The sequence below is a fragment of the Pan troglodytes genome, chromosome 11, assembly GCF_028858775.2.
Source record: "Pan troglodytes isolate AG18354 chromosome 11, NHGRI_mPanTro3-v2.0_pri, whole genome shotgun sequence".
In the NCBI taxonomy this organism is placed as follows: Eukaryota; Metazoa; Chordata; class Mammalia; order Primates; family Hominidae; genus Pan; species Pan troglodytes.
The window spans coordinates 81495877-81509736 of NC_072409.2; the positions used below are offsets into that span (position 1 = coordinate 81495877).

The 13860-nt window shown below is 49.1% G+C and overlaps 1 protein-coding gene across 11 annotated transcripts in view; it reads right to left on the minus strand.

Annotated features, from left to right (window-relative positions):
• DNAI1 (dynein axonemal intermediate chain 1) overlaps positions 1–13860 on the minus strand; it is a 62121-nt gene that overhangs the window by 18139 nt on the left and 30122 nt on the right. For 5 of the 11 annotated variants that reach the window (XM_054658783.2, XM_016960761.4, XM_016960763.4 and 2 more), the window contains 8 exons: positions 13121–13247; positions 12443–12555; positions 12079–12198; positions 11008–11067; positions 9253–9387; positions 5383–5467; positions 1737–1854; positions 1395–1438 (listed from right to left, as the gene is read on the minus strand). In XM_054658783.2, the coding sequence (XP_054514758.1) occupies positions 1395–1438; positions 1737–1854; positions 5383–5467; positions 9253–9387; positions 11008–11067; positions 12079–12198; positions 12443–12555; positions 13121–13247 (802 nt within the window). Of the gene's footprint in view, positions 1–1394; positions 1439–1736; positions 1855–5382; positions 5468–9252; positions 9388–11007; positions 11068–12078; positions 12199–12442; positions 12568–13120; positions 13248–13860 lie in introns of all 11 variants that reach the window. The other 6 variants (XM_016960760.4, XM_016960762.4, XM_016960766.4 and 3 more) reach the window with 3 other exon arrangements.

The window sequence follows — 13860 nt, forward strand, 5'->3', positions numbered from 1 at the left end:
GACCCCGACCAGCTGAGCCTGCTTCCGAACCTGGGTGGGGGGAGAATAGCGCTAAAACTGAAGCAGTTTCCCCTCCCACCTTCTGAGGAGCAACCCCTACACCCCTGCCTCAGACCTGGGCAGAGAGCCTGGGTTGAGAGTAGCCTCACAGGGGGGTCCACACCCACTCCTGGGAGGGCCTGCCCAACCCAACCCCCAGGCCCTGTTCCAGGCCCAGTAGCTGCAGCAGAGGGGGAGGAATGTGCTAGTTCCCTGCCAGAGGGGGAGGGCACTTCCCACTTGGCAGCAGCCCACCCTCAGGAGTGGGGACACAAAGCAGGCATTTAGGGCATCCTCAAAGGCGGCCCAGACCACAAGACTGGGAGCAGCTCCAAGGTCTCCTCCCTGAGAGGAATGACAAACACCCCCTGCCCCTCCCCACCCTGGTCAAAGAATGGGCGGACAGGCAGTCTGAGGGGCAGTGACTGGGAGCTTGTATGCCTGCCAGCCAGCAGCAGCTTGGAGAATGGAAAGGTTTTTGTGTTTGCAGAAGCTGATCCTCCCAGCCAGAGAACAAGCTGTTAGCACTGGGGAGCGAGACTACTGTGAAGTGTAGGGCCCTCTCCCGTTGGAAAGGGGGAATGTCCAGGCCAGCACAGCGCTAGGGGCTTCTTCTGGGACCAAGTAACATGAAGGGAAAGCAAATCGCCTGGACACAGTTTCCATTGTGCTGCCTTCCTGCCTTGGGTGGGTAACTGGCAGGGGTGGGCACATTCTGGATAGCAGTGGGCTCCTAAGGTTCAGGGGATCCCATCCCCCATGCCCCCACCCACCCGGTCAGGAAGGCCTGAGGAGGAGGCAGGAAGGGGGGGCCTCCATCCCTACTCCACAGTGTGGTTAAGGTCCTGCCATCTCTCCTTGGGATGTCCGCATCAGTCTCCTAACTGGTTTCCTTGCCTCCAGTCTCAGGCCTGCAATGCCTGCAATTCCTCCCTGCACTGGTCATGTCCCTGTCCTTGAATTCCTTCAGTGGTTTCCCCTCAGGAGAAGATCCAAGCTTTTTGGAATGGCTTACCAGGCCCTTTGAGGGCTGACCCTGGCCCCCCCAGCAGCTTCATATTCTGCCGTATTCCTCATGCCTCCAAGCCTTTGCATATGCAGGTTCCTCTGCCAGAAGTGTTTTCCCCTCTTTCTTCACCAGAATAACTCCTTCAAGGTTCCATTGACACATTCAGCTTAGAATATTCCTTCACCCAGCACTAATTGCCAGTAGGATTGTGGGTCTTCCCCATTAGACTGTGAGCACCCTGCGGGCAGTCATCTTTGTATTTCTTACAACTGGCAAAGAGTTCTGCACAGAGTAGGTACTTGGTGTTTGCTGTTTACATGAGCAAATGAATAGCCAGATCACTTACAAGAGCCATATCCCACTGCAAACAGATCCCTGTACTTTGGATTCCTGCAAAAAAAAATATGAATCCATTGGCATAGGAAATGAACATGGCCCTCCTGTGGACAAGGGCCTTCCCATTGGCACTGGTGCCTAAATATACTACAGACATCTGTTCTCCAGCTTAGGCCCTCACCACTTGGGAGTCCTGGGGGTGGTCTTGTGATCCCATAAGAATCCAAGTTCCATATTTTTCCATACTGTCACATGTCATACTCAAGGTGGTTAAGTGCAGAAGGGGGTACTGGGGGTTTGGGATGTAGAGGGCACTCAGAGGCTCTGCGTTTGCTGCAATGCCTATACTTACCAGCAGAGGGCAGTGACGGACAGGCGCTTGGCTTTGTCATTTTGGAACTTCCAGAGCGGCAGCAGGGTACCCACCTGGTCCCGGTATTCATCAGCAGCATCGTCATAGTACTTAAAATCTTAAACACACACAGGCAGAGTCAGCCCTGGGACTGCCGCTTTATGGCAAACCCAGGTCCACCACTTACTGTCTGTACCTCCTTGGGCAAAACAATGAGCCTCTGTTTTAGAGTGGGAATAATAATACTACCTATCTCAGAGTTCTGTTGTGAGGATATATGAATTGAGTTAATATATACAAAGAGCTTAGAAAAATGCCTGGCACATAGTAAGCTCTATGTGTTAGCCATTGTTACTGTCGTTGTTGTTGGAGGTACATTACAATACACCGGCCATGTCTACATGGATAAAATCCCAGGTTCGCAGCCCTTGTTCCCATGTGTTTCCCTAGCATTTCAGGAGGCTCCGTTTGGAGGAGCCAAATTTCAAGGGTTCAGCTGCCAGGGGCTGATTAATAGTTCTATTAATTCTGCCTCCTAAATCCCTAAAATGCAGCCCATTTTCATATCCACAGCCAAGCCTCCCTATAATGAAGCTGCCTAGATCCCCCATGGGTTCTCTGAACCCAACTTCATCTCCTGCCCACAAAATTGTCTCTGCCTTCCACTTTCTTTAAGTTAGATAGATGCCCCATCCTCCCACTTGTCTAAACCAGAAATGAGTAATCCTTGACTGATCTGTTTCCATAATTTCTCATATTTTTCTTCTATCTTTTTAATTCATTCGCTTCTCTCCAAACCCATAGCCCCTGCCCAGGTTCAGGCCCCAACATCCATCACCTGTATTATGACAACATCCCTCTAACTGGTCTCCTACCTCCAGTAACTCCTTCTCCAACCCTTGTTTCACAGAACAATCAGTGTGAGTACAAACAAGGCACCTCACGACACCCCTTTCCTCACTCCACTGAAACCCCCTCAATGGCTCTCCTTGCAGAGGAGATTAAACCAAGAGGAGATCCACGTTATTTCTAGTCAGCTGTCCATGTCCCCTCCATATCAAATCATGCCAATGAGTCCAGTTGTCTCCTGTTTTGGGTGTTTCTACATAGTTTTCCATGTCTAAGATGCCCTGTTCTTCCTGGCAAACTCCTACTCACTCCAGATCCAGATCAAACTCTTTCTCATCTGTAAGGCCTTCATTTTCTTTTGAGCAGAGTTAATTTCTTCCTCTGTTCCAGCCCTGCCTCTCCTCTACTGAAACATCTGTCACACTAGATTGCCTCTATTTATCCTTTTGCCTGTTCTCCCCCACCAGACAATATCTGGAGAGCAGGACACACATATATTCTCTGGGTCCCCAGTGCCTAGCACAGGGCCAGCCACAAAACAGACAACCAACAACTGTTTAAAGAATGCAGTGAAATTCATTAACAGAAGTGAAGTAGTTCTTGATCTTCTTTTGACAAAGGGTGACCAATTAGAAAATGAATCCTGTCATTCAGTGAAGCCAAGAACATGCCCAGGCCTGACATCTCCTATAGTGCCCATACCTTGAGGTTGTGGGACTTCACTCAAACCTCAAAAATGTCTCAGAACAAAAAAGATTCAAGTGGTCAGAGAGGCGTGAGCCTTGATTACATCAGAGATTCCCCGGCTTGGGTTATCTTTGAAAATACTTCAATTCAGAGCAGAGATTAATTGGTAACACTTCTCTATTTTCATGTCTCCTTCATGATTACACTTTCCCAAAGGGAAAGGAGTATGCAATTAAAAAAATCAAAGTTCAATACATTTTTATGTGACTGTGTTCTTATAAATGAAAGTGGTTCACCAAGGCCAATTTCTCCATGGATATTAATCAGGTTTGCAGCCCTTTGGTGGGCCACTTGCAGAGGCTGGGTTTCAAGAAGCCACGCTGTGTGAGTGACAAACTCATTCACAGCTGTTGTGTACTTTGACAGCTTTGAAAAGCACTCAAGGTCGTTTTCCAGCCTGAATGATAACGAGGGGGCTTGTTTAGGTGGCTGGTTTTGGCAGCCCTGGTTTCTGTGTCCCATGGGTGAGCAATGAGCATCAAGTCACCAAGAAGAGCCCTAGGCTGTCAGCAAAGGAGACCAGCCAGCATCTAGGAGCTGCCAACTCTGGGAAGGCAGCTGCTCCAAATAAATGCACAACCTCTTAGGGAAATACAAGCCACTTGGGAATGTGCTGTTCATGCCATGGGAAGGATTCTGTTTCCCTGACACTGTCAAAGACACCAGAATTTCCCAGGCCCCCAGGATTTAAGCATTTCTGAATCAATCTCTTTCTTCAACTCATCACTAATTAATCACCAGGATAGATCTATTGAGTGTGTTTATTTGAAATGTCTCTTCCAGCTCAGTGGCTTTGCAGCCTAGCGGCGAAGTGCTTAGGTGATGGATCCAAGGGGCCTGTGTTCGAGTTCTGATTCTGCCACTCACACTTCACACTAGCTGTGACTTTGAAAAAGTGGCAACATCCCAGCCTGAGTTTCTCATCTATAAAATGGAGATAATAATGGTATTCACCTCACAGTGTGGCTGTCAGGAACAAACAAAATAATAACATGTAAATTGCATAGCACAGTGCCTGACACACAGGCTACTCCCAGTGAATGCCGGAGCTTGTTTCTCACTATTATAACTGTTCCCTTTTCTCCATTCCTTAAGACACAGGCTAGGTCAGGTGTGGTAAGGCCCATTCCACCCCACATTTGAGCCTCACCTCCACCTCTGCCCTATATTCTACACAATCACATCCTCCTCCAGCCTTGCTCTCATCGGGCTGTGTCCCTGCCTAGAAAGTTTCAGTTCTCTGAACTGTCTGCAGAGATAGGTCACATTCCTTGCATGATATTCAAGGCCCTTCATTAATGGGCTCCAACAACCTCTTCCGCCTGAACTCTCACCTCTTTTCAATGAAGATCCTGTTTGGGTCAGGGAACCTGCTGTCCCTTGTCCCCAGAGTCCATTCCTATTTGGTTTCACTGCCAAGACACTGCTCATGCCATCCCTGTCCAGAACATCCTCCCTGTGGCTATCTTCTCTCACACACTCTGCTTCTCCCTTGGCATCTAGCTAAGCCCTCTCCAAAGCCTTCCATAACTACTCCCACTCATCCCTCGTTTTCCTTCTCTCCTATGTGAGGATCCCCAGAGTGGTTTCTGTCTACCCCATACATTCTGGCATCTATAGCATTCCCAAGGTGCTCTGAGTAGAGGACAGAGCATAGAATGAGGAAGATCGAGACCTCTATTTGGGTCCTCTCTGCCACTCACTAGTCAGGTGGCCTTAGCCTTAGCTTCCTCATGTGTACAGTATGGGCAAGTCTCTGCTCTGCCTGCCTCCCAGGGTTATCAGGAAGATGAGATTGGATCACCAATGTGCAGGTATTCTTTGCTGTACCATTTCCAGATCTCATCAGTATACACATTGTTTCTTATGCCATCAGTCATGGTTAATCCACATAAGTCTTGTCTCCCCAGTGACATCCAGAGGAGAGAGGGATTATTTTTTCTCCGCTTGCACCTATAGGAGCTAGCATGAGACACCCAAATAACCCAAGCTTTTATGAGAAATTTTTAATACAGGCAATAATAGTGGTTGCCAGAACTTCAACTCTTACCTTGAGCAATGTCATCATATGTATTCTGGTTGACCATCCGCTCCATGATCTTAGTAGCTTGGGACAATTTGATGAGATCATCAGTCTGTGGGGATACAGAAACTTCAGGTCCTCATAAACCAGCACTTGGCAAGGTCATATGTCCTGAGCCATGTCACCCTTGCAATTGATTCAGCAGTACCTCTCTGGCACTACTCACCCCAGATAGCTCTGTAAAGGTTTCTCTGCATGTCTCAAGGCCCAGCTCATGCCACTACCCTCTTCTAGGAACTCCTACCTCACAAGTGGCACAAAGGGTCTGAGCTGATATACTTGGCCCCTGGGTAGAACCTGCTTCATGCTTTCATTCTGGACTTGTTTTGGAGAAGGCCTATCTCTGAGCACAAGACAGGGCATTGAAGAGAGCCCAGGAAGGGTCTGCAGGGGAGAGCAGACAAGGGCAGGTTGGAGCCTTCTTTGGTGGAGACAGAAAAGTTTTTACCAGCTCAGAGAGTGAAAGACTCCCAATAAAGGCCTCAAAGATCATGTGGTTTTATCCCTTACTCAGTTACAGGCTGAGGAACGCACCAAGGCCCAAAGAGGGGAGAGACATGCTTACATACATGAAGTACAAGGCAGAACTGAGACTCCTAATTCCAGGCCCTCCCCACAGCCCAGACCAATGAGAAAGCAGGAAGCTTAACTTCAGGAAAACGTGACTCATCTTGAACCAAAAGGAAGCTTGCCATTGTGTGAAATTCCATAAATCCCCAAGATGAGGTGCTTGGCAGGTTGACAGAAGAGCAAAGAGTTTGGGACTAACAGGAAAGGCCCAGAGGGCTTAGGGCAGGTGGCAGGAGTGAGCCAGCTAAATGGGCAGCCCTCCAGGGTGGGGTCAGGGGGCCAGGCCCATGGCTCCCAAGGATTCGATGTCTCAGAAACAGCAGCGTCAGGTAGCGGTTAAAAGGATGGGTTCTAGAGCCGCACAGACCTGCACTCCTATCCCATCCCACCAAAAATTAGAACCCGGTGGCAACCTCTGGCAAGTTATTTAGCTTCTCTGAGTCTTAGAGTCCTCCTGGTAAGTGGGGGCGGATGGTGGCATCTGCCTCATCAGGTCATTGTGATGGTGAAATGTGATAATACATGTTAGTGTCTAACCCAGTTCCCAGTGGTGATGGTGTCAGAGGAAACATGCAGAGTAGTGCAGCGAAGGGTTATGAAGTCACTTCTGGGGAACTGACCTTTGAGGACCTTTTGCCACGCCAGAAAGAGACTCCAAGTTTATCTTTGAAAACTGACCAAGAAGAGCATTCACTGGAGTCTTGCAGTCACGGACCTCAGAGTTCACCTGGTTCCAGCTACGCTCTCTATTCTCTGACCCAGAGCAGGAATCCTCTCCCCTTAGCAGCTTCCTGGTAAGTGTCTCTCCCCAGGTCAGGCAGTGTTTTCTGTGGCCAGATAGCCAGTTAACTGAAACTCCCTCCCTGCATCTTCTACCTATGGGCCCAACTCTGTCCTCTGGCCACAAGGAATTGGATGCTTGGTGATAGCTCCTTTGAGGTAGGAGGACACAGCCACATGCCCTCAAGTCAGCACTTCCTTGGGTGACTCCTCCCAGCTCCATCAGTCATGAAATGGCATATCAATAACAATAGCTACCATTTATTGATCAGTAGCACAAAAGTGTTATGTTAGGGGCTGCACTGTATTATCTTGGGTTCTCATGAAAATCTTGCAAAGTAGGTATCATTAGGGTATCTTTACAGATGAAGAAACTGAGGTTTCAGAAAAACTGAGCTAACAAATGGCAAAGCCAGGATATAAATCCAGGTCTGTAGGTTCCAGGGTCCATGCTCTCAGACCCACACAGCGAGCCAGTGCCTCCCCAGTCTGACCACTCCTCTCCTGGCCCTGGGAGATGCAGGTTTCCAGTTGTGTTCTGAGGAGAGTGTTGTGGGCTGTCACCTCCCTTGTCCCAGATACTATGCTACTGGAGCAGCCACACATCTTTATTAGTTCTGACTGAACTTGCAGCCTGTGAGCCCTTTCCTCCTTTCCTACCTAATTATTCAGATCAGACAAATGTGCATTGATTTCTGTGCATTCACTCAAATCATTAATGAGACAGAGACCTGAGGTCCACCAAGGAGGCCCTTCCTATAGGATATCATGAAGTTTTTATCTTTTCTCCCCTCCAGCACATTTGAGTTTTCTACCCACATAATCAGACCCCATTCTTTGAGGAAGGGGTGTCACTCTGTTCAACCACTGGGCCTGGGCAATGGGGAAGGTGACTGCCTCTCCCACTGTGTTGCACAGACAGCCTGGCCCAGTACTTGGGATTTCTAATTATTGCCTTGGGGAGAGGGTGCACACCAAGGCATTCACTAGGTGGGGCTGGGGGAGGGTGTCCTGCCTCCCATGTGGACTCTTGGTCCAGAGGGCTGGAATCTGCTTGTACCATAGTCTTCCAAGTCAGCTAAGCTGGAAGAGTCCAGTGTGATGGAGAGGGATGGTCCCTCATCCCTGAGGATGTTAGACACCAACTCTGGCAAGGCTTAGAAGACACAGGTCAGATTCTAGTCTCAGTCACAGGGACTTTTCTTCTGGTTTCTAGATCCTGGTGATTATAGTTGAGGTTTCTGCAACCATGGGTCCCAGTACAGAGCTTATAACCCCTGATGGATCTTCATGTGAACCCTGACCTAGGCCAGTGGCCCCTGTGAAGCCTCTAACCTCTAGAGAATGGATCAGGGGAAGCCAAGGGTCTGCACAGAGTAGCAGGGCAGGGGCTCCATCTTTCACCTCAGAGTTCCAGTACCCGCACGGCCATGATCACTAGGTACTTGGTCAGTGACTGAATAAAACAGCATTGGGACAGTTCCTATAAAGCCAAGGCAGGGGACCCTCAAACTTCCCCTAAAATGTGACATGATCAGGATAATGAAACAGAATTAAGCGAGAGTGGACACACCTCAGGCATAGGAAGCAGCACTTCCTTTAACTGGTCCAGCTTCAATTCTGGAGTGGAGCAGAACCACTTCCCCGAGAGCAGCCATGGGAACTCTCCGAGGTGCTGAAACCAGCCCCCAGATTCCTGTGGACATTGTCCCTCCCACGCCACTGCAAGTCAAACCCATCCTGATCCACAATGGGACTCTGGTTCCTGATCCAGATTTCTGTCTGTTAAAGGGACAAATGTGGCCCTTCAGCGTCTCCCTGTGGCGACCCTCCCTTCAGTGACTCCCTATAGTTGCATCACTGTGACTCCCACGATGATCCCCAAACCTGTGCTGGCTAGACCCACAGGGAGCCCCCCTCAACCATGACCTTTATAATGACTTCTACATGGCTCTTCATGGAAAATCTAGCCCAGGGTGGCCAAATCCATTGGCCTAGCATTTATGGTACCTATGATCATCTCTGATCTGGCTCCTGGCCCTGAAGATTCACCTACAGTATAGGACATAAGTAAACCCAAGTACTGAAAGTGAAAAAACATCTCACTTTCCCAGATCCTATAAGCCCTTGCCGAGGGAAGTGGTGCCTTATCCTCACATCCCACCCCCACCTGAGCAGACTCCCCAGCTCTTCCAGAAGGCATATAGTGCTTTCAATAAGGAATATGTCTTCTGTTACCCTCTAGCTCAATAATTCTGAAATACTGCTAGCCTCCAGATCTATCTTACTGGGGGGAGGTATGGAATGCTAGAGGCAGTTGTAGCTCTCCTCACATCTTCCCCTAAGGAAAGAACTATTTATATCTCAACATTAGTCCCTGATTTAAGTATCTGTGAACCCCTCCCAGACAGCCAGGCTTCTGTCTACCCAGAGGCCAAGGCCTCATTCAGAAATTCTGTGGCAGAGCTGTAGGAACTAACACCAAACCTGAGACTCCATAGATGTCAGCTTCCTTATGGCCATCTTCCCTGATTTTTTAGCCACTGGGGTCTTTGCCTTCTCCTTCTCTTTGGTCTTTTCCTGCTTCTCAAGTTCCTCTACATAGGCATCATAGATCTCCCACTAGGCAAGGGTGAGATAAGAAGGATCATTGTAAGGTGCAATCTTTACCCAGACAGCTCTTTTCAGCCTTCAAGACCTAAGGAATTGGTCATGTTAACCCTGGCAACAAGCATCTTCTACTTGGCCCTTTGGAATTATGTATTCAATACCTGTCTTCCCTACCATCAGCTCTGGAACAAGAATGAAAGAGTTCTAAGGACATCTCTGGGCTGGGCTTACATACCCTGAAACCCAGAGGCTGGGTCTTCAGCTGAAGATCAACATTGTTCTAGCACACAGCCCCCAGCAGGCAGAACAAATGGGCAAACATCAGGCTAGTTCCCATTTTTGTTGGTGATTAAAAAGACTCTGAACTAGAACATTTAAAAACATAGGCCAGGCACAGTGGCTTACACCTGTAATGCCAGCACTTTGGGAGGCTGAGGCAGGTGGATTGTTTGAGCCCAGGAGTTCAAGACCAGCCTAGGCAACATGGCGAAAACTCCATCTCTACAAAAAATACAAAAATACGCCAGGTGTGGTGGCATGCCCCTGTGGTCCCAGCTACTCAGCAGGCTGAGGTGGGAGGATCGCTTGAGCCCAGGAGGCAGAAGTTGCAGTGAGCCAAGACCGTGCCACTGCACTCCAGCCTGGGTGACAGAGCAAGGCCTTGTCTCAAATATATATTACATATATATATATCTTCATATCCCCACCCCCACCCCGGACATGGCATAAACATACTGGCTTGGGCTGGCTGTCTATGGCACTGACCACATCTCAGCATTAAAAGGAGATAAGCAAAAGGTAAGGGAACATTTGCTAAATGGATCTGACAGGAAGAGAAGCCCAAGGATAGTAGCAGAGGAAGCAGCAAGGATCTGGGGCTGGGCAAATGCCCCTCATCACACCGTGTGCTCCCTAGAGCTGGGAAGTCACTGCCATCTGGAGGTCAGATAAGCAAACCTTACATTTAATAATTCCCCCCCAGTCTCCTATTCCACATTGCAAAGTACTCTAATCTTTGTTATCTCATTCAGACCCTCCAACAACTCTGTGAGGCAGCTTGTCATCCTCTCTTTAGAGAGAAAGAAACTGAGGCATTAAAAGTGACATGGTTTGCTCAGGATCTTAAAGTATGAACAGAAAATGTGAGGTCTGAGATTAGGTCTCCTGGCACCATATCCTGTTCAAATAAGTGTGGCCATCCAGGAGGACTTGAAGGGGGAGGAGGGGGGCTGCAGGAACACTGCAGGCTGCTGGGAGGGCAGGGTCAGAGTGCTAACACTTTGGAGTCAGTCACAGAGTCACAGGGTGCCACAGGTTCCAGAGAGTCCATCGAAGCAAATGTTCTCCCCTGGTCATGGAAGAAGCTCCATCCAGAAGCCATGCCTGTTTCCAGCTTGGACAACCTTGCCCTTGAGTCACGTGGCTGGCCCACAGCTCACTGGATAGGGACCTACTGTCTCATGTGCCTGGTGTTCAGAGCCTGGATGCTCAGGACAGTGAGCAGGGAGGCAAGTAGATGAGGAGGGCAGACTGCCAGAGGAGCCCTTGACCCAGTGTTGCCTTTGCTGCTAAATGAGGAAAGGATACATAGAGGTGGGTGGTAAGAGGTTTCAGGCTGGCCCAGGGTCTTACCTGATTGGCTGTGGCTGAAAAGTTTGTCCTGGGAGGAGGCTCCGTCTGGCATTCTCGATCCTAAAGAACAAGACAACAGGAGACCCACAAAAAGCCCTCAACTCCTTCACACTTAATCCAACAGTATATCTTTGAGAGAAGCATTTTGGCTGGGGCTGACGGAGGTGTGGGACACAGAGCTGGGGAAGTAAAGAGGGGCTTGGGTGAATAACTGAATGATGCATTCAAAGCCCATATTGTGCCCATTCTGGCCTCCTTCAGAAGAAGTATAAGCTAGAAAGCAGGGGCAGGGAAGCCTGACTGTGCCCATTTTAACCAAGATACAGTCTAAGTGGGGGATGAACAGACCTGCAGGATGCCAGGCCAGGGCATAGAGGTCAGCCTCTGTCAGGCCATCAGACTAACACCCCTTGCCCTGAGAAGGCCTCTCTAATATGAGGGTCTCTGGCTCCACCAGGGGAATGGGCCCCCTTCCCATTCTGTATCACCCAGATTACCAAATGTTAGCATAGGGACCACACAGGGTGATGAGGCACTGTCAAAAACTCACCCTGTAGACCTCGCCCTCCATCTGTAGATTCATTTCTGTAGAACCCTCCCCTTACGTGTGAGTCTCTCACCTGAAACGCTGAGAGGCTCCCTCAGCCTGGTTCTCAAGAGCCTCTCTTATGAGTCAGGGAACTTTCTGGCCTTTGCCAGCTGGTCTATCACAGAGATCATCAACTTCAGTTGAACTGGCTCCTAGGCCTCCTGTTCCCTGAACACACTGTGGCCTCCCCTCCCCTCCCAAGTCCTAATTTCTACCCCTCTACAAAGCCCAGATCCAGTTGAAGCCTTCCAGTGGAGTTTTGGGAGCTCTAGCCTCCATGTTACTCCCTCTAATTTCCTGCCTGGATAGCTTACAGAGACCTGAACGCATGCTCTCAGCTCTCCTTGGGGAGATAAGCTGTAGCATCTGTTGTCCTGCCACCCCTGCCAGGCTGAGGTCTGCTAGGGCCAGGGTCAGGCCTGCTTCTTCCCTGCCAGGCACAGTGAAGAGCTGCAAAGGGGCTAGGGTGGGGGCTGCTCTACCCGGACAGGGTTGTTGTAGGTCTGTGAGGCCCTCTCACTGAAGTTGAACTGGTTAGTGAGCTTTCTCTCCTTGGGCTGCTTAGGAGTCATCAATTCTTCTTCAGTCACTTTTTCACCTGCCTGAAAATAAAGACCCAGAGGATCAGGAATCAGCTGTGAGAAGGTGGTAGAAAACCGGGAGATGGGGCAAGTCCTGTCCTAGGATAGGACAGAGGTAGGAGAGAGTGATGCTGCCAGACACATTGGCACCTGCAGCCTCTATTCTCACCTTAGGTCTCCCTCCTCCTTTCCCAAGTTACCCATGAAGCCTCCATCCACAGCTTGAGCTGGAAGAAGAGGGACACAGAGCAATATTATACTGTACCCCAGCTGCAGGCACATCTGTTTGACTCCCAGGCTCAGTTTCTAACTCCTTGGGCTCTTCGTCTTCTTCGAGGTCTCCTGTTTCTGAAATCACCTTGACAGACTCCTGAGAACCTTGGTAGGATACTGCCAATGAGTTCAAAGTCTAAGCCTGCTCTCCCAATCTGTGGCAGGGAGGGCTTTCTTGGTTTCTGCCTGGGGTTTTCCTTGGCCTGAGTGTCATGGGTTAGCTCCCTGACCTATTCAGGACAGCCAGCTATTGGGCTTTTTTTTTTTTTGAGACAGAGTCTCGCTGTGTCGCCAGGCTGGAATGCAGTGGTGGCACAATCTCGGCTCACTGCAACCTCTGCCTCCCAGGTTCAAGTAATTCTCCTGCCTCAGCCTCCCGAGTAGCTGGGACTACAGGTAAGTGCCACCATGCCCGGCTAATTTTTTGTATTTTTAGTAGAAACGGGGCTTCACTGTATTAGCCAAGATGGTCTCGATCTCCTGACCTCATGATCCGCCCGCCTCAGCCTCCCAAAGTGCTGGGATTATAGGCAAGAACCACCCTGCCCAGCCTGGAGTTTATGTTAGTAGAAGCTCCGAAAAGTTCTGGCTTAGAGGTATACTCCATAGAGTGACCAGAATAAGGGGAACAGGCTCAGGGCTATAGCTTCAGGATGGCCCAGAGTCCTACCTGCCACTAATTCATCGCGGTAATGCTGCCTCCGTCCTTCATCTGAGTCTTTGGGGATCAGGTTCCCAACCTGGGTGTAGTGAACTGCCAGTTGGTTCACAAAGCCAATAGGCTTATATGTGCCTTCCTAAGAAGAGAGGGGCTGAGTCAGACCAGGGGTCCCTAAAAGAGCTGGAGTCAAAATGTAATCTGCTTTCATTGTCTAAGATCAAAGACAGTCCATCTTTGTTAAAGGAAATGTAACTCACCAACTCCTCAGTTAATCTGAAGTTTTCACTGCATTTCAGTTTAAAGAAGAAAAGGAAGAGAAGACAAATGAAATAAAATCTTTTTTAAAGTTATCATCAAGGATTTATTTTAAAATACCTTGCCTTTCCAACCTCAAGTGGCTCCAGATTTGCCTGTCACTGGCTTATATGTCTTGTCTCCTACTTCCATGCCAAGGGTTTCTAGTTCACTTGCCATACCACATACCCTGGGCAGACAGAGTCATCAAACACACCTGGCATAACCCTCTATCCACTGTACTTAGTGGATTCTAAGGCTGGATAGATCTTCAGAGACAACCCCAATCCCCTAGTTCCATACAAGAGGACCATGGAATTCCAGAGAAGATATGGGTTGGCATTTGTCCGGGTCACACAGCAAATGAGAAGCAGGATTAGGCTTACAGCCCAGGTCATTTTGTTCATCCATTCTTGAAATAATTTTTGAACAGCCTCAATGTGCCAAGTATTTTC